We start from the raw sequence: 22,277 nt of genomic DNA on the forward strand, positions 1-22,277 counted from the left end.
TTCTGAATGATTATTAGGCCTGGAATGAAAGTAAGACTCATGCATTTAACTTTGTTTAAACACACAGTAATGGTAATGAATGATTTCTTTTTTTTTTACTTTTCTATTATTAGTAAAAATTATATTTGTGGAAAATGTTTACACAGAGTTTAGTACCAAATCTATTTAAACACATTAACAAATTTACAAACTAATCATTAATTATTATACAAATGAGTATAGTATATTTATACTGCTTTGTCCAGTGAGACTGAACTATTTGTTTCAGTCAGTTTGGGGGCTGGGAAGTAAACACTGTGCTAATACATGCATAAATAATGTACCTTAGGTTACTTACTTATTTTTATACATGATGCATGTATTCATTAAAATGAAGAAGGGAGACAGTATACAGATGTTCTATTCAGGAAAGAAATTTTCAAGGAAATGAGAAAACCTATATTTGTTAACCCTTTTTTTTTTTTTCTTATTTGCAGGATTCAGATTTGGGATATTGGTGTTTCTGTTCTGAAGAATATTTCCTTTTGAGATTTTTTTTTTTTTTAATCATCAGTCTTGGACTACAGAAGAATCAGAAAGACACTTATTTTGTTTCACGTTTGGAACAGTCACTCTTGAGGCACTCTCATGCCTGAGAACATGACCATGTGGCCATCACAGCTACTAGTCTTCATGATGCTCTTAGCACCGATAGTTCATGGTAAGACCTTTAATTATATTTTTGTGTGATGCTTAATGTTGTCTTAGTTGTTTACACTAGACTCTTTCTTCTAAATTTTTGCTCTATGATTTTGCAGCTTTTGCCTACCATATATTAATAGCAGTAAGTAATGTACCTTAAGCTGCAATAAATAGGATTTTGAGTTTGATTTCTTAAAATACCATTTAAAATGTATATCTAAACAAAGTTTAAAAAAAATAATTCATGTTTTATTCTTTGTTTTACCACACTTAAGGAATATCGTCTGAATTGTTAGCTATATCATTTATTTTGAATTATTTTTATTTACATATTTTAGTAGGTAAAATAACTTTTAATACAGTAAGTATGCACAGTTGAAAGAAAACACTCCAAAAATCTGCTTTCTTGAACCAAGTAATCATTTGTTTCTGAGTGTTTACTAATCTCCTCAATCTTTAACAAACAGAATAAAAATTAAACCTCTCATTAAAGCAAAATTCTCACATCCCTTTCAATGCAAAAAAAGGAAAAAAACCCAGCAACATCAAAATGATATCAACATATGCAGAAAGGTATTTTTCTTGAAACATGCTAATATACTCATAAAAGACTGTGTTCTTTGTTCATTTAGACAGCTTGGTATTTATAACATGAGTATGATAGTTAAGAAATGATCTCCCTTTGCAAATTTTATAAAACATATAATTATTCAATAAATAAGCAAGATAAATTCTGTACCACTTAGTACAATATTCACGGGATCTCTCTAAAAATTGGCAAATTAAAGTCTATATATATGTTCCTTTTTCACAATTTAAAGTTTTCTACTAATTATCGTTGGTTTTGCACTAAGATGAAAATGGCATAATATAGTCACTATCTCATACATTAATGGTAATTAGAACAAAGAAAAAGGGACACAGCTGTATTTGCCACTGCTTAGAAGGTCTCAGAATATTATAGTTTAGCAAGCAGCTGAAAAGCATTTTTAGCCTCTTCAGCTCACTTTTGGTTTTTAATTGACTACAGGAATCTATTGTAGTTCGTCAGTGATGTGAATCTGAATTTGGCTCATATTCATAAGTTTCAACATGAATTCTGCATTCTGCTGTCAGTATAAAAACCGGATATGATCACTTCTCTCTTGACATTTTCCCTAAAGTTCCCCTGATTTAACACCTTTATTTCTAACAAATCGCTATATGATAGTGTTTTTTTAAAAAATGAAAGTAAAATTATACAACCATCTACTTTTAAACAATGTAAATTTGTCAAATATTTCAAAAATTTTCCTTAATTCTTATACTGATGTAGCACTTACATACTCACATACTTGGGCACATATAACATTTTGTGATATGGGACAGTATAAGAATTATACAGGTTTAAACAAGTGCTTTTCTGATTATCTGTATATCTAAAGATGATTCTAATTAGGCTTTTAGATGTTATAAAAACACCTCACTCATAAGGTTACTTTGAAGATTAAATAAATAGCATATGTAAAGAATCTAGCACAGTGCCTGGCAGATATTAAGTGACTGAACACATTAATTTCCTTTATCATACTATCTGCCCCTCCAGTTTATTTTTGTTCCAGTAAATTGTAACAACTAGGAATTAGCTAACCCTGAGAGCTTTTTCATTTGATGTTGATATTCAGAAAAAAAAAAAAAAAAAACTCTATGTATGTACAAGTCAAGTTTAAAAAGTCAGTCTAAAATTGCACTGTTAGAGCAAGGTAGGTTAAAAATAGCAGAAATAGGTATTGTAAGAAAGACTCCCTTTTCAGAGGTGAAATTTCTGGTCTCCAAAAACTGACACCTACTATGTATTTCAGTGGGCCCCAAACATGGCTGAGCCTTAGATCATAGGTCTTGAGTTAAGGCCTGTACTGAACACACATACACACACAAAAAAAAACACACACACAATCTCTCCAAGTAAGTCTGAGAAGTATTTGAAAACTCCTAATAGGGCACGGAGAATATTGAGCCTGGTATATAAAAAATATAAAACATTTTGGCTAAAAACTAAAGTAATTCTTTCCATTGTATGTGAACTACTTTATATTATCTTGACTTTGAACCATATCAGGATAAACAATATAGGTGTTCCACTTATAAACTTTATTCTTATTACTTTGTGTAAGTATCTTAAAACTTCACACCAGAGAAAATGCAAATCAGTTTTGTCTGCCTTCCATAGGAGGCTTTCTCCATTGCCTTTGTGATACCACTTTGGGCTGGTAAATAAAGGGCTTCACTTGAGCAGCCTTTTGGAATCCAGCATGCTCATAAACAGAGGAGTGTGTGTACTTTTGAGCAGTGATGAAATCTAATAGGATGGGCATTTTTAGAGTCCCATATAGCTTAGAGTCCCAGTCCTGGCTTAAAGGAATACCATATAGCTCGAAACCTTAGAGGACTGAGGTAAAGTGGATGTCTCAGTTATAGAAGTACTCTTGTTTCCAAAACATCCCTTGATAGCATCTCTTTGCATACTGCTGTTGAGATGCCTAGTTTCATTTGTCCTTGAGACCATAGAGAATTAACTTTTCTGGGTATTACCCGAATTGCTGGCCTTTTCTCCAGAGTAAATAATAATGATGACTATAAATTATGTAGCCATAAACTTTAGAGGTATTGGTACAATTAATTATCACAACATTCTCATGGGTTTAATGTTATTTATTATTATCATCATTATCATTATCTTCTTATAGTAAAATCATTGAGGTACCAAGTGGCAAAAGAACTTGACTCAAGTTGCGCATGAGACCCAGAGAGGTTTTAAAACAAAGGACTTAGCTTCTTAAGCTCTTGTCTTAATGCCAGTAGATAATCAGTTACTATCAAGGCCATTCTTCCCTACAGGAAAATCCCACCTCAACTCTCCTGGTTCTTTGGGAGCAGATAAGGTAGAAAGGTAGATTACTTGCTTCTTCCATGTTCTGGGCACAGACAGACTGGGATTTGAAGTCTAACAGAACTGAGATAAAATTTCAGCTCTACTGCTTACAAGCACTGTAACACTGTTACCTGGTAAACTAGTTAACACATGTCATTTATCATAGACTGTGGGCCAGAAAACTGTGCTAGTTGCTAAAGGTAAGGTAGTGAACAAAAGATTCTTAATTTTTCCCTCAAGCTTACAGTAACTTAAACATTTGTAAACCTACTTCTCATCCGCAACAATGAACACTTACTCCATGTGTGGTTATTTTAAGAAATGGATGGAATGATATGTGAACAGTTTCTAACATAGTGCTTGGCATTCAATAAATCTTTATATTTTATTTTCCTAGCCTTAACTACCTTGAAATAGAACTAAACCTCTCAGCATTACATAAGGAAAATGAGTAATTATCATTATTCTTACCCTGATAATTGAAATATTTTGCTACTTGGACCTCAGCATTTAAGTTTTGCCAGAAAATTTTAATACTAGTATCTAAACAAAATTATTATCAAACTGAAATATATATATATATATATATGTGTGTGTGTGTGTGTGTGTATATATATATATAAAGGCTTAGTATATAATTGTCAGTATATAATAATATAGTATATAATTGTCAATTGTCAGTAGTAGTAGTATATAATTGGTAGTATATAATTGTCAGAGAAGCATTTTTTGCATGATTTCTACATGGGTAAAATTAGAAACTAAGCTGAAGAATTAATTCTGAATAATGTTTACATTAGTTGAATAATCTCCCACATCATCCTAGAAAGTCTGGCCAGTGTTTTTTATAGGAAAACAAATTAATTAGTATATCCACATTGTGTGTGTATATGTGTATGTATATATATATATACACACACACACACACACACACACAATTTTAAAATTAAGAAATGTCTCTAGTTCTGTGTTTATCTGTCCATATTTTATGTCTCTGTGTACCTCTGTATTTCTCTTTTTCTGTTTACCATGACTGTGCCCCCTTCTTGTACAGCCATAAAATCCTTATCTATAATGCTATGAGACCTGTCAGAAGTAAAGAGAAGCAGCTAAAGCAGGTGGCCAGTTCTTTGCTGTTAAATAATGTAGTGTTGCATGAAGATAAAAGTTTTTTTGTCCTATTGATCTTGTTGGGAGCAAGAGAAAAAGGGGAAATCAGAGAACAAAAATCAAGAGATAACATGGGCACCTGGGACTCATCCTTATTGGCAGTAAAACAATATGCTTCAGTGTAGGACCTGGACTAGGACATCTGGTCCTGGGAGGGATGTCACACAAGCCACAATGGGTTGGGAGTTGAGAAGGTGATTGGGGTGCTCAAATATTTTAACTGCATCTCATCTTAATTAAGCTGTGTTTAGAAACTGTCACAATTAAAAAGATAGAAAACAGGATCATTGGAGCTTACTGCTTACAATATTTTTTATGGTACCTTTGCAGAAAAAAGTAGAATTAAAAAAAATTCTTCTGTGGCCACCATATGTGTACTTTTTTCTGCAAGTCTATTTTTTTGTCATTAAAGTTGAATGTATATTTATATATTAATGGACTTTACAGGCAAACCTGCTCTTTATTATGTTCAAGAAGTTAATTATTATAAACAGTTCTTAGCAGGGACAAAACAATGATCGAATGCATATATATTTCATACTATATGTTTTTATGTAATTTGCATTTTATTAACTATTTTTACAGTTATAATAAAATTTAATATGTCAATGATTTAAAATAATAATTTAAAATATTTTTAACCTCTAATAAAATGTAAAGCTTGAGAAAGTACAAAATTACATTTTATAACACAACATATTACCATATAATTTTTTTTATGAAGTCATGTTTTATTAATTGTGAAAAAGACAGGTTGACTTCTAAGCTCTGCTTAACTTTGTTATTTTTTGAAATTAATCATCCTTTAAATGTTTATAATGTTTGCCAGCCTAGGCAATTTGTAATACTTGCAGTAATATCACTGTTTTTATGGTCAAATATGTTATACAGAAAAATCTTTGTCATTATCATGTTATATGAGGTTACTGCGAACACATCCAACACCATCTACGTTAGCCACTTGGTACTGAAGTTCAAAATATATATTTCAAAAGTTAACTATGCAGTCTCTAATATCACAATATTTACTACAAATATGCACGTCTGACAGCTTTCCTTTGTAAGAATGTGTTTAGGAGCCTTCCCTACACATTCGGTATGCAGGTTGGCAATTGGAAAATAGTTTTATTTTGCCTTTGCATTTGCAAAACATGTTATATGTGAATTTTATTGTAGTGATACTCTATGAGTAACACAGGTATACCTTGAGAATAAAATAACATTTTTTATTTTCAGATTTTAGGTACTGTGACTATTTGGGGGGGTTAGGATCATATTTTTTTGTATTTCTTGGCTTTGGGGTAGACTGTGACTGCACTAGGATGGTCATCATACACTTGATGTTGAATGAATTTCAAAGTATTTTGATATATAATATATAAATAACTAATTATCTATTTTCCTCTTCTTTGCATTGCTATTTACTTTCATTCTCAATGTAAGAATAGTTCTCTTATATTTATAATTTAATATAAATAGCCATAGTGTATTTTTCACACATTTATTTCCTACATTCTGATTGGGAAATGATTCCTTAATGACCAAATAAAAAATTGAAATGCAATAGGAAAGAGTCTTATTGATTTGTCATGCAAATAAGACACTATATATTATATTATGATCTGTTTTAATTTGACAGTTTAGAATAAGGCCCTATTGAAACATAGGGTTAATTCATTCTTTATTTCATGTTTTTAATTGATAAATTGAAAATAAACTATTTACATTTTAATACTTACATTTTTGTTTTAATTGCATCTATATTTGCCCTATATTACCATCATGGCAGAATTAGTTTCTTTAAATAAAGAAAATTGTATTCCTATCAGAAAAATTATACATGAAGGATTTGATCAAATAAGCTAGGCTAGCTAAGGATTTGCAAGAGAAATATGCTAGTTGTACTTACAAAAGTAATAGATAGACATCTTTGTACAAAAATAGATTCTCACAATGACATTTGATAAGATTCCAGTGTTTATTTCATCTACACATATTATAGTTTGTTGTGATTTGACTGTCCAGAAGCCAAGGTTGTAGCTTACTGTTAGAGCACAAGAACATAGTCTCATGTATTTTTTTGTTTGTCATTACCAGTGTCTCCTACTTTATTGTCAAAGTAATTCTCCTCATACAAATTTAGATCAGAAAGAAAAAATCCAATAATCCCATGACCCAGTGGTATAATTAATATTAATACTTGTTAGATTTTTTTGCAGTTATGTGTATGCACATTTTTTTAAATTGGAATAATGCTAGAAATAAAAGTTATATCTTTAATTTTGACTTAACCTTAAAATTCAGACATTTCTAGCATCTTATTAAAGTTTCAAAAAATTATGATAACATGTCATATGAATGAACCATTGTTTAACCATATGTCAAGGGCTCAGCATTGAAGGTCATTGATACATTACCATTACAAAGAGCAGTAAAGTGGAGCACGGTTGTATATAAAATTTGACTGCATCTTTGTACCCCTGGAAGAAAATCTCTTGAGATATGGAGGTAAAAGAATGATTCATTTTTAGGTTAATTAATAATTACTTAATAATTGATAATGAATAACTTAATAATTAATGCTATTTAAAATGAATGGTAGTAAATGATCAATACAGCCTTGCTTGTTATCATGACTTTTTGTTTAAAAGAATTCCTCAAAGTTTGGCTACTATAATAATGAACAAAATATAAATAAGAAGAGTAAATATTCAAATATTAAGATATAATTATTATTTGTAGGAGTATAATGATGTACTCAGAAAATTCAAGAAATAATAACTTTCCCAGAATTAATGGGAGCACTGATTTCAGATGTATGATTCAAGCATACATATATGATTCCATCAAAACAGCAATGAAATGCCTGAGCTACGTAGGAAGTATCATAGCAGGAACTACATGGAACCTATGAGAAGAAAAGTGTGAAACTTACTGGGAGTTATAAAAGAAGACATGCAATATACCATGTTCCTAGATGAAAAGACTAGGAATAGCAAAATTGTAAGTTATTTCCAAGTTAATTTATATATATATGTTCACACACTGCATTCAGAGTACTGATGTGTGCTTTTCTATGTAGAAATTCAACAAAATTATTCATATATATATATATATATATAGAATATTAAACAAAAGTTAATAAGAAACGAAAAGAGTAATAGGATGACAAATTGAACATAAATATATATATTATGAAAGTATAGTAATTAAGATAAAGTCTCAAAATTAGGCAAATTGATCAATTGTAAAAGACATCCCTGAAACATTACTGCACTCTGTATGTTTGTGGTGTAATTTGATAGGAACGAGTCCTCAGAAAATCATATATATCTAAAACAAGAAGTAGTCAAATAGGGATCAAATCAAGTGTGTGTGTGTATGTGTGTGTGTGTGTTTCCAATTATATATTATGAAATTTCTGGAGAAAGAAATTTGAGTTACCTACTTTAATCCATTCTTCAACAATGTATTAGATAGGATAAACTTCGGCTATAGTCACAGTAGATTCCAAAATGAATAATGGATTCTAGAGAATATTGTCTTGTTCACCAAGCATTCCAAGGCAGGTAAGTGTTTCTGGTTGGATGTGTGTGTGTGTGTGTGTGGTAGGGGCTGGGAGGATGCCCTTCTCTTGTTCTCACAGTTATTCAGAGACCCAGTCAGATTTTGGAACAAGGGTTCCAAAATCTTTCTGAGGCTCATTGCCATTCCTGTCTACAGGAAAGAAGAACAAGCATTGGGAAGATTCCAATGGAAAGTTTTTATGGATATGCTTGGAAATAGTGCACTTTACTTTTGCTTCCATTTTCATTAATTAAAACTCTTCCTCATAGCCACATCTATAAATGAGTCAGAAAAGCATAGTCCTCTTGTGATAAAGGAAGAAGAAAATATTTATAAAAGATGCCATGTAATTTTTAAAAAAACTAGATCTGATGCACCAATATCTTTTTTAATGTATAAATGGGGATATAAAAATATATTTATTGATTTATATTTCACATACCATAAAATTTACCCACTTAAAAGTGTTTAGTTCAGTGGATTTTAGTGTATGCATAGTTGTGCACCCATCACTGAATCAATTTTAGAATGTTATCAGTCCTCCAAAAAGAAATTCTGTACCCATTAATAGTCATACCCAGTTTCCCCTTCTCCCCAGTCCCTGGCAACCACTAATCAATGTCTCTATGGGTTTGCCTATTGTAAACAATTTGTATAAATGGAATCATACAATTTTTTTTTTATCTTTTGCAACTTGCTTCTTTCATTTAACATAATAATTTTAAAATTTATTTATATCATAGCATGTATCAGTAGTTAATTCTTTTTTTGTTTCCAAATAACAATCTATTGTATGAAATATACCACATTATATTTATTAGTTGATGGAAATTTAGATTATTCCTACTTTTTGGCTAATTTGTGTGTTGCTGTTATGAAAATTCATGTACAAGTTTTTGTGTGGACATGTTTTCACTTCTTGGGTATACACCTAGGAATGGAATTGCTGAGTCATGATAACTATATTTAGCATTTTGAAGAACTGCTAAACTATATTCTAGAGTAGTTGCACAGTTATACATTCCAAACGGCAGTATGAGGGTTCTTACGTTCTCACTCACACTTGTTATTGTCTTTTTTCTTTTAGCCATTCTTGTCAAGATGAAGTAGTATCTCATTGTACTTTTCTTTTTTTTTGACAAACTGAATTAAACATTTTTTTGTTTTTTTTTTGCGATATAATAGGTCCTTTTTGTTTATCTGTTTTAAATATAGTAGTGTGTACACGTTAATCCTGAACTCCCAATCTTGATTTGTATTTCTGTAATGAATAATGTTGAGCTTCTTTTCATGTACTTATTGGCCATTTGCATTACTTACTTGAAGAAATATTATTTAATCATTTCTCAATTTTTATCTTTTATTGTTGATTTGTAAGCTTTCTTAAATATCTTTTTTAGAAAACATCACAGGATATCAATGTTAGAATACATTTAGATTTAAGGATTCTTTAGACTGCATTTTGTAAAAGAGGATTTTTGCCTGGATTTAGCCACTTAAATCTCATCTATTTTAAATTCACTTTGAAATCATATATCACTTGTCTAGTCCCACTCCATCTCTTTTACTTACATATTTGATTCCTAAAAATAGTTCATTAATCTGCTTTTTTTTATGATGGCAAAAACTAGTAATTGACAATGATTGAAACTTTATTCTGAGATGTGAACTGTATAGTGGTGAATTATACACAAAACAGCAAGGTAATTCATTGGGTTCTTCTAGTTAGTTTCCAATTACTCCTCCTTAAGAAAATGGTAAAGAATATCAAGCTTTAATTGTAGTGGCCAGAAATGTTTCTGGTTTTGTTCTAGTCTGAATTCTTGTCCTTCCAGATTCTGGAAATCCCCCTTTTTTACATTTTTTTGTATCATTGCTCAAATTATATTATAAATATTGAGTATTTTATTTAAATAGACTCGTTTTCTCTGATATGTTCTACAAACAACGCAATACCTCTTTTAATTCATCTCAAGAAATTTAGGCAATTTATTGTGTCTCTCTATCAAATCTACATATTTTAATTGGTGTCCTCTGGACTCACTCATATCACATCTTTAAACAAACAAACAGAAAAAGATGAGAAATGGAAAAGGACCTGAGGTTTTATATGGAAAGGATCCTAGTAAACTTGCACTATTTAAGCCCATTGGGCTTATCTGAAATATTACTATTTGGGGAGAAAAGATTAGGAGAAAACTAAATAAAGATAATGATTTATAAATGTTAATACTGTGAACAGCTCCTACAGTTTCAAGGAACCCTGGATAAAGGAAGATGTCAGTATTTAGAAAGTAATACTTAAATGAAGCCCAGAAACTGAAATTTAGAGTATTATTCAATCTAAACTGCTTTAGAATCCTAATTTGCATGGTTCTATTGAATGAAGTAGAAGGATTTCAAGCCTTAGAGTCTAATTCCAATTCTATTACTTCCAAGAAACATGACCTTAACCAGTTTGAATCACAGTTTCTTCATTTATTAAAGGGGTAATTAGGCCTACTTTGTTATAGTATGAGGATTAAGTAAAATAATGTATAGAAAGGCCCTAACACAAAGCCTCACACATTTAATCCTGGGAAAATGTGGTCATTAAAACATACCTTTAGGAATTAGAACTAAAAACCAAATGACCTGGATAGTAAGCAAAATTTAAAATACAACACCATCTTGGGTCACTTACTTTCCATAGTGGTTTTCAAAGACTGCATTGTATATTCTTAATCCCCAAATGTGACAGTTTCTCTAATTATGAGCCTACACATTTGTACACACATTCCATCATTATATTCAGGACTTACCCACTGGACTGTAACTAAGTCTTTAATGAGTTACTAATGAACATCTTAAGCTTAGATCAGCAAAAAAAAAAAGTTAGAGTGTTGAAAAGCTATTCATAGTTAAGCCTGTTGCTTTTAATTAGACTATAAGCCCAATCAAATTTCCTGTCTTCACTATTCTTCCCAGGTTTGAAGAAATTGAATAACCAGTGACAGATGTACCCTTACTTTGATATTAGTTTAATGTGAAATTAAAGGGGATAAATACATTGAGCTAAATTAGAGAAATCATTGCTTATTAAATACAAAGATAAAATAATATGCAAAATTAAAATAGCATTTTACAATGATTCATTTTTTTCTTGGACTCAGATGACTTCAAAACCGATGAATTTTGTTGTTGCATTAAGAAATAACAGATGACATGAGGGAAAAAGATCCAGATTTGATTAGACCATGTAGAGGGAAAAAAACCCTCTATATTTATAAAAGAAAAAATAGCTTTCCCACATTACTTCTCTCCAGGCTGTTAGAGATACTATGAGAGTAATGATCAATAGACGCTACCTGAATTAGATTACAACTATTCTTTTATGTAGTGCTTGTTACAAATCAACATGGTGGTGACTATTTAGCAATGATCCTTTTTTAAAAAATTCCTTTTGATAGTGAAGTTGGTGAAACCATGCAAACCTTAAGGGCACATGATTTAATAATGCACACAGATAATACATAAAATTCAAAGCAACAGGCTGGTATGATGCTCCCTCCAAGGAACACTACATATTTGCTTAAAAGGAAGCCTTTTATATTAGTCAAAATGGCTCAGGCCAGTGGGAAGAGCTGTGATAGCCCAGATGTTTTATGGGTTACAGGCTGTTGTTAGAGGCAGGCTTGTTGTCGTGGCTCTGCACAAAGATTAAAAACCACTATGCTGATTTTTTAAAAGTAGGTGTCCAATAATAATTACACTCTATGTATATCATCAACATAATATAATCGATCGTTTTGACCTGTGAGCCTGTTAACATATCAACTTTTTTGTGAACCAGCATTTAAACATTCATTTAGTATGTGTATTGAGAAGGGGTGGAGGGGTAAAAGTCTCTTATTACCAGAAAAAAGTACATAAAAAGTTTTCATTCTTCTCAACTACCTTCAGAGATGCCAGTTATGGTTAACTTAGGATGGGGAGAAAGAACTCGCTAATGAGACAGATCTCTGTCAAAATATGTATGGTTTTGCTGTTTTTTCCCCACATGTCGAGTACAATTGGCAACATGATTAAGAAAAATGCCCCATTACTACAGTTATAAAGATTTTTAAAGAAATTATTTACATTCTGAAAGCACATTTTCTATACCATTAAAATTTTAATATCCTTTAAGAGGAGAGTAGAGGGAGGGCAGTTAAAAGAAAATCTGTATTTTCCAAAGAATAAATTCCAGAATTTTCCTTTTGTTGTCATGAATTGAAATCTGTTTGCATTATGTTTACAAAGAGGCAGGTGTTTTTAGTTTGAAAAAAAAAGCTATTAGTTATCAATCTTCTGAGGAACAAGATATGTAATAGGCATTTTATTTAATTTGAATGAAAATAATGTCTTTTTGTCAGAAACTGATTTTTTTTACAAATTTACATCAATAGCAAAAATCATACTCTGCTTACTCATTTTAACAAATGTTTGAGATATTTACATTACAATATTGCAATCTAGGCAACCATTACAATGAATAAGCCACGATTTTTCTTCTATGTTTAAAACATGGAAGATGCCATACATGAAAGACAATTAAAAATAATCTTTTAATGTTGTTTCTTTTGTTTTTTAACACTAGGAATTAAGTTTCCCATTAGCCTTATACATAACAAGTGTTTGCTTGTTCCACTAGCCTCAGGATGTCTTATATAGCTTTCATAACTTGACTGTTCAGTCTTCTGGTGAAAGTTTAACCATATTATATTTTATTTTACTGTAACAGCTGTGTTGTAGAGAAGAAGAGCAAGAAACCCAGTCTGAAGGGAAAATTGCTTGCCCACACAGGACATACCAATGCTTCATAAAACAGTTCAGCCCAGAGAAGGAGTCTGTTGAGTTAAATTGAATAATATTCACATATACTATGAAGGTTGCTTCATCATACATAGGTAGACAATTCATCACTTCGGAGCCATTTTCTTGTAAGACCCAGAATTAAGTCAAATTTATCTCTGTGTTAGAACTTCCATGATGTAATTTCTACTTGGTGGCATCCTTAGTCAGGTGCTTGGATTGGAACTTTTATGACGGTTGTTAGAGATTACTACCCAGCCTAGAAAGAAATTTTGCAGCTGTTCACACGCACTTCTAGGGAGAAATCAGGAGAGTAGTAATTTATTTATATGGCCAAAATGAAGGTGCTGGGAGAAAGGTAGAGCATTTCAGATATGCAAAAGGAAGCAGAATTGGAAAATGACCTTTACTTATAAGAAAAGAAATGAAAGCACTAGTCTGTCTCCCTTTCTCTCTCTTTTCCCTCCTGCTTCCTCCCACCCCTTCCTCCCTCTCTCTATACATAGATAGAGAGATATAGTTATAGATATGAGACTGAATTGGATTAGACATTCTGTATCAATCAATCATTTGTTGTTATAAGTATTTCAATATAATTTCTAGCATTTATGTAGCACTTTGCAGTTAGCTGAACACTTTTGCACACAATAGCTCAACGAATAATCACAACAATCCCTTGAATCATAGGTAGTAGTATCAGTAATTTTAAGATGAAGAAATATACTTGGAACCGTCAATCTAATGATGCAGTGACATTTCAAATAGTTGTTAGAAGAGAAACTCAAATCAAAATTCCTTAACCATCTCATGGAGACTTCTTCCAAAGGCATTTTAATAACCTACTGAGAATTGCCTTATTTTGTAGACCTATGATTTAAATTAGAAATAAACCAACCAAATCAGCATATAGAAGAACGAGCTAGAAACAAAAGAAGAAAACAAAAGAAGTAAAGTTTGTAAAGTTTGATTTAAGGAGAGCAGTATTTGCTTAAATCTTGGAAATAAAAAAGAAATCAAGATTTTAAATGTTTAGAAGATTTAAATTTTAATTTAAAAGTAGATTTAAAATTTTAGATTTTAGTAGAGAATAGAGGGAAATAGTGTGAAATTTGGTGCTGATTATATACATAGTGAATAGTTTAGAATAATTATGGGAAGCATGATACCGGGAGTGTCATTTGTAAAGCCTGAGCAGTAGGGGAAAGAATTTCCTGTTAAGAAGGATAATTTGAACAAAGGATTTGGCAGGTACATATAGAGAATAAGTTTTGTATTCAAGAGATAATAGTGAAAGGCAGAATTGAATATGTAGGTTAGGGTCATAGCTGTAATTACAGTACATACATTATAGTACAGTTAAACCCTGTAAGACTCATAATTAGCTAATTATTAAAAAGATATAGTAAACTCTTACCCCAAAACACAAAGACGAATGACTCGTGAATATGAATGTTAAATCACGTGTAACTCTGATAAATAACACTCTGATGATGTCTTGTTGTAAGCATTCTCTCTCCTTAGAAATATCTTAGTACTGCAGCCCATTGCTATGTCTAGATTCCAGGCTCACTATTATGATCAATAGATGTTTGGAGGAAGAAGCTGAATAATTGAATTACATCGCTACTCACCTAAGGTGAACAAGAAAATAGAAGAAGTTGAAATTGGTTAGAAACGATGCTTATTTAGTATTTTTATTAATTATAAATCAGTTTTGATCTCTGAAGGCATATATTATTGAAATCTGATATTTTAATACTTATTTCAATTATAAGCTCCACAGATAATATGAAAACTCTGAACTCTGATACCAACATCACGAATACTTTACCTCTTACATGCTCATTATTTTTCCTTTTCTTCTTGCCTCATATTTACCCACAGCCAATATTCAGAGACTTTGATATTCTGATGGCCTTTGATGTTTGGAGACTACACATAAACCTAGTGGAAACATTTTGATCATTTCAGTAGGTTGTGAAATATTAATTTTTATATTTCATGCTTGCCCACTAGGAAAGCAGAATCAAAGTGTTTAAATAGTAAAAATATCTGAATATGAATTAATTATGTGGACAATTTAAGTATGGCAATAATTTACATTACTTATGATGAACTTTTAATATTATTAAAGATTAAAGCAACTCACATTTTAAAAAAAGTAGTGTCCCTCTTTTAAAAAAATGAAATCTAAATCAGATATGTAATTTTTAAAGAAGTTAAGAATGAAGGTTTTCTCTCTTTGAAGAAGGATAGAAAGAAAGAAGAACAAGATGTATTGGCCTCATCGTTACTTCCTGCCCTGGAACCAAAATTACCTTTGAGACATCCTAAAATTACATACAACAAAGTTTGAAAATGTGGTCTCAAGTAGAGATGGGTGTGGGGCATAACGGGGATACCTTCCAAGTACAGATAATGTTACAACATTGTGGGGTATTTTTTCATAGTTAATTTGAAAGAAACCTTTCCCTTATGAATCTGGAGAAGAAAAGAGACATTCAGAATGTGAAGGCTGTCTTCAGATATCTGAAGACAAATGCCTTCTAGGATTAGCTTGATACGTTTTGCACATAACCCATTTGCATCAAATTTAGACAAGTGGATGGAGAATGCCAGAGTATAGATATCACATCTTTTTCAACATGAGGAAGAACTTGCTGCTTCAAATGGAATTGGGTGGCCCAAGAACAGAGTGAGTTTGGGATCACTGTCTCCTTGTGTGAAACTTGGAGATTTTTAGCAAGGATGCTCTAAGGTTTATTATCTATTGTGTGCATTGAATAATTCTTTCCAGACTTGAGATTCAATGCTTTTAAGGGAATACCAGACTTATAACAGTGATGTTTATCTTGAAGATTTATTTTTATAATAGCTTCAGGAAGAAAAATTAGATTTACATTTATACTTGAATAAATATTTCCCCAGAATTTTTATAATACCTTAAGTATAACATATACAATATTTCTTAAAACAAAAATTAAGATTTTGGCTCTGTTCTAACAACCCTTCTCCATGTGGGCAGTATAACGTCCCCTCCACTTTTGCTTCCAGTGGTCTGTGACTCTGGTTTCCTTTAATAGAGATGGGCAGTTTAAAGGAGAGGCTGATCTATAGACATATAAAATAACCCAGCTTCATGGAACACCTTGGAGTCTAATCTCCTTTAATTTACAAGTAAAAGTCTACTTAACTTCCTGGTATTTTTATTTTCCTCAGTCTTACCACATGGAATTATTTTGTTCTTTGATCCAGATCCATTCTTTCTAGGTCCCTAGACTTTGCTTTCTGGTTATAGTTCAAACATTTTTGTCTATTTCTTATTTAAGCTGAGATTCTTTCATTTAATGCAGGCACTATTACATTTTTCAACTGATGGTGATTCCACTCTATATGCATTTTAAATCAATTATAATTCTCTGCCTACTCTAGCAATTGACCTTTCCTGAAATAATTGATCTTTAATTCAGTAGAGATCATTATTCCTATGTCTTTTTCCCTATCCTGCCCTAGTCTTTTTTTCCCAGGAGCTTTATTCAGTATCCTAAACAGATGGTGGATTGTCCCCAAACTAAAAGCCTTACCCAGGTTTACAAAGCCCATGATCTGGCTGCTGATTACCTTTCTGATCTCATTCCAGATTACTCTTCTCCCAGTCCACTATATACAGCTTCATTGGCCATTGTGCTATTTCTTGATCAGACCAAGGTGGTTCCAGCCTGAGGCCTTTGCAGCAGACTGGAATGCTCTTTACTCCTGATTTTTGTATGACTAGCAACTACCAATATTTTGAGATCTCAGTTTAAATTTTACTCCCAATAGATATGTCTTCCATAAAAACCTAAACAGAGTAGCCTTTACATATTACCCTACTTAAACTTTCTATGGTTTACCCATATCTATATTGTATTAAAATTATTTATGTATTTGCATTATTCTCCATCTCCCACACAAGAATGGGTGATTTATTAAAGTAGGTATGCTATCTGTTTTGTTCACCAAAATCTCCAGTACCTAGAAAAGGACCTGGAATATAATGGGAGCTCAAAACATATTTGTTGAATGAATGAACAAGTAAATGCATGTTCCATCACTCCGAATGTCCTTATATGTTAATTTGGCTGAGGGTGAAATCTTTCAACTTTATTATAACTGAAGCTTGCAAGATAAATAATAGCTTTATAATCTTTTCCTAATTTCCTTCCATAGAGCAGTAAAAAAAGGTGTTAGTAAAAACATACTTGTATATATTCATGTAAAAATAATCAAAAATTAGTCACATTGTCATTTTGGATAACAAAGAGAATGATAGTTTGGAAGTTAAAAGATCAGAAAAGATGCCACTGGAGGTAATTATTTAGAGATTTTAATTTTCACAGCTTTTTTGGTCTTAAAACTTGTTTCCTTCTTTGACACCTGTTCATTCACATGAACTATCAAAATAGCACTCAGATTACCTCTTGCCTAGATATTTTAGTACACACATTTTATAATGAGTTTAAATAAAAATGTTGTTTAAGGGTGACGACTTAAAGTTATATTCTAAACTTTTTCATTGTAGATGGATTGTTTGACAGATTTCTTAATATAATTTTTGTTTTCTATAAGAGCTGTATCATTTGTTGTGATTTGGAGGAGACCATGTTTTTCACTCTTAATTTGCAAATAATTTGTATATCAAGAAATTGTAGCGCTACTTTATAAACTTCCAGTGTTAGAAAGATGATCTAAAATTATCTTGCTTTATCGAATTTATTAGTTTCTCTCTTGGCTATTGAATGGTAGCCCTATAGCATTATTATCATGTTTTTAATATGCATGTTAAAATGTTAAAAATAATTATATAAAGCAAAATCTTCTTCCTTGTAAAGTCTTTTTCTTTCTGTTAATAGGAACATTTTCATTATCACTCCTATTTATTACACTAGTTGCAATTAGTGTAGAGAAATATGTATCTGTACCAATTCATCAAAAAAACAAAATCCTGTACTTATATTGTTCTGTTTTTCATATCATATAATGTATGACTGTTTTGTGAATATTAAAAAATAGTCGTTTGTGGAATTTTATTTTTTCATTATTGTCTTGGTCTTCCATATCTATTCATTTATGTAATATGTACCATTTGTCAGTAAAATCACTGTGTATGTAAATGGCAAAAATGTATGTATATCCTTTTCACCCTAATGTCCACCATAGACCTTAATACAGCATCTTTCCAAAAAGGTTAAGTGACCTGAAACATATAAATAAATATAAAACAATCCATGTAAGTGTAATAGTACAACAAACAAAACGAATAAAAAGAAAACCTCTCTGAAACTTTCTTCACCCATTACTTTATCAAGCTTTTCATGTGTAAATATTTAGTTCAATAACCAGTATTTTTGTTGACACAGATATTAGTGCCCATAAATTATAACAGAATGCTGTGAATCTTTAACAACATAAATAATCTTTATATTTTTTTCAGTTAGCTTTCTCTGCTTTCAATAATTATATTTAATTTTCTAACCATTGTTAGGAATTAGGATGAGGTTTTTGGCTTACTTAAGATCGTGATTAACTAGGACAGAGTTACACAGTCAGTATCACACTAACGACTAGGAGATACGATGTCCTCAGCTTCAGGGTTGTCTGTGGGGCCTGGGGTGGTGGAGTCCTGGGCCTATGGCTTGCAGCAGAGAGCAGCCTGGGAATAGCCCCTAGCAGGGCTCCTCTGAGGCCAGACTGAGCTGAGCGGAGTCTGATGGTGCGCCCTGCGGTCCCCGCAGGTGGCAAGCACAGTGAGCGACATCCAGCCCTTGCTGCTTCACTGCGACATGCTGAGCGCAGCCCAGGAGGCGCTCTACCTCCCAGACATCTCCTTCAGCAGCCAGCTGCGGAGCGTGCCACTGCTCATCGTGGACAAGGGCCCCGTGGAGCTGCCAGAGGAGTTCGTGGTCCAGGTGCCCAAGGAGCTCAGATCTCAGCCCAAGGTGCGGCCAGCGGTGGGGAAAGAGGGCTGCGGGTGGCTGGGCAGGGGCTCCTGGGAGGCTCAGCCTCAGGCAGTGGCCCAAATGTGTCTTCTCATATACTTGGTCTCTGCATTCACTCATAGTGGCTGATGTTTGCACCCACTGATATCCTGATCTGTTGTTGAACAATGCATGCTTGTTCTACATTAGAGCCTCATCACTATCTCAGAACGTTTGACTTTAAATTTCTGATTGGGTTTGAAATATCTTTGCTTTATCACAGGAAGTTTACAATTACTCTTAGTGACAATGTCAATGGTTGTAAAATTTGAATGGTTGTAAAAGACACGTTTTAACATTTCTGATCATCTGCTTGTTTGAAATAAAATTCACATCAGTGGAAACTACCAAGATTTTTGAGGCAATTATGGTGAAAACATCTTGGTTAGGAATTGTATAGAGTCATCTAAAGCATGAAACCTGATAGAAAAGTGATTTTTACACAAGCAACCTAATTTTCTTATGAAAATGTTGGAAAGTGCTTTATTTCTAATATTATCTCTGTAGCTGGCAAGTACAGTGAGTGACATCCAGCCCTTGAAGTTCCAGTGAGGAATATTATACCATATTTGCACAAAATTCAATACTGCTCTTTTCCTCAATACTTTGTATATATATTTTTTACCTTTACATAATATTTAAGCAATATAATTTTTCTTTTTACTCACCAAACTCAATACAGACACTCTTATCCCTCTAATTTCCCTCAGGGAATATAATATGTATAATGTAATATAACATAACATAATATACAAGCATTATATAATATTTATATATTTATTAAGTATTTATATAATTATATAAATATTATATTTGTAATTTTCTTTGTGTCTGCAGCATGAAAAAGGCTGAGAAGCATTTGGCAGGTGGAACCATGAGTATCAAGACTTGTTCCAAAACACACTCACCTCTCCTATAGCATAATTTAATAATTATACAGGAAATACTGGCAAAGGAACATGAAATGCCACTATATTAGCTGAGCTTATCTTCTAAGCCCCATTACAGAACTCCCTGGAAAAATAAGCTGGAATACTGTGTTTTAGTTCAGGGACTAAGGTTAATGCATTACCCTTTGATCAATTTGAGATTTAAGAGACTTGTGAAATTTAAAGCTAACTCTTCAATTACTGCAGCCACATAAAAAGAGTAAGTGTGTGGTGACTTTCACACTCACAGTGGCTCTGTCCACTCAGTCACATTGTTCAATCAGTGGCCTAGAATCTTTCAGTTCAGATTAGCATTTCTTCCCTAGTGGTGATGATTGGGGGTCAGTGGTGGTGGGTAAGTGCATATGTTTCTACAGAAGCATGTAGAATTGACTCCAGTGTGTTCGGAAAAATCAGGGGAAATGTATGGTAAACATTCTTTAAGAACTACATTTTTTTCTTTTCTGCTTTGCTTTGCATTACCATTTCAAACCTGAAATTCTCTAAATTGGGTGTAGTTACATTTTTCACAAAATGTGCTTCAGCAATCACAAAGTTTTCATAATATTGGCTTTTGATTTATATTGTAAAATAGTAACATGAAATTAATATTCTTTAATTTACCCAATACATATATGTTCATCAGTTTCTAGTACTAGTGAAGAAGAAATCTAGAAATGAATTTTAATTTTTGAGTAGATGTTATAAATGTTTAAATCAGCAACTATAACATAAACACACACACACACACATAAACACCTGCTGGCATTTCTGTCTTGTGACAAAAATTTAGAATAGCAGTCAATTAGAATAGTTTTTCCTATAGTTACTTTACTAAGATGTTGGCTGAATTTTTACATTCCCCCACTTTTATAGCTTAATAAGATTTTTCTATATTACGGGCTTTTACTTTTTGCCGCGTATGTGGCAGATTACAGTGCGGTAATGGGATTAAGTCAGGTTTTCTATCAACTTACAAATAGGAAAAGTGTATTCTATTCTGTTTTGGCCAAAGACAAAAATGAGGGTACAAGGCAACCTTTACGTGATCTTGTAAATGAAGACTGATGTAAATGTCATGTGATTTAAAAGGAGCCTACAGATCATGTTAATCTGCTATGATGAGGCCATACTTTCTGAAAGTTGCTTTTGTACAAAAGTAATTTTATCAGTGAGATAGAGAACAACTGAAGGTCATCTTAAATGTTCCCTATAGAAAGAATAAAGGAAGCGAAGTAAATATTACAGGGGCATACTCTTTCTTGATATAGAAGATAGTACATACAGATAGAACATTTGGACCATTATTAAAAATGAAATTAAAATGGGAGATACCACATTACCTTGAGCTCTTCAAATTGAAAAGACATGAAGAATTCAAACTAGAAAATGTCAATGAACTCCAGCTTCCTTCCTTCCTCCCCCTGTCTTTCTAAAACAAAAACAACAGTATGTTATAGAAACAAGATACTTTAAGATATAGAAAAAAATGGAAACAATGAAGACTTATATTAATGCAGTCTTTGATTGGAAAAAAAAATTGATATTACTTTATAAAAGTTAACCTCTATTTGTTCTATCGATAGCCAAACAAGCAAATAGAAACCCAACACACACAGCCTTAACAATATAACAAAAACCCTTTTATTTGTTTGAAATTAAACTTTGCCCCCTTTTTCTCCTTTTACATTCATTTGACTCCAGAGAGCTAATAGCAGTTCTTGAGAGTTAATGAGTGTTTGGATTCACAGGAATTAGGACTTCACAGTACAGCAGCAAAGCATAAAGGATTAAAAAACATTGTTCTCAAAAGACCTGTTTCTCTTTAGCGTACTAAGGCAGAAGGAAGTCTGAGGGCAGATTGCACAGTTAATGACTAGATATCACGACATTTCCTTGAAGCTAAAGGAATGTTGATGTGTTCTTTATCAGCATTTTCCTTGCTTTAATTGTGATTTTCATGCAGGTGCTTAAAAAGTTCATTGAGATGATCTACAAATAACCCTCCTGCAAGCCATACATACAGTGTGCAGGGCTCATACAAGTGTTCTCTCAGAGTACAGCTAAAGCATTTCAATCCTGACAAGTCATAAAAACTCTACCCTGTGCTCATTTTTTTTTTAAACATCTTTACTGGAGTATAATTGTTTACAATGGTTTGTTAGTGTC

At 32.2% G+C, this 22,277-nt stretch overlaps 1 protein-coding gene across 32 annotated transcripts in view; it reads left to right on the forward strand.

Annotated features, from left to right (window-relative positions):
* Positions 1-627: 627 nt before the first annotated feature.
* Positions 628-22,277, forward strand: part of ADGRL3 (adhesion G protein-coupled receptor L3) — a gene marked incomplete at both ends in the record, with an annotated part of 582,832 nt that continues 561,182 nt past the window's right edge. For 18 of the 32 annotated variants that reach the window (XM_079704522.1, XM_079704523.1, XM_079704526.1 and 15 more), the window contains one exon: positions 646-700. In XM_079704522.1, coding sequence (XP_079560648.1) covers positions 646-700 — 55 coding nt within the window. Of the gene's footprint in view, positions 701-18,936; positions 19,141-22,277 lie in introns of all 32 variants that reach the window. The other 14 variants (XM_079704528.1, XM_079704539.1, XM_079704544.1 and 11 more) reach the window with 2 other exon arrangements.

This window comes from Hyperoodon ampullatus (genome assembly GCF_949752795.1).
Source record: "Hyperoodon ampullatus genome assembly, chromosome: 1".
Lineage (NCBI taxonomy): Eukaryota > Metazoa > Chordata > Mammalia > Artiodactyla > Ziphiidae > Hyperoodon > Hyperoodon ampullatus.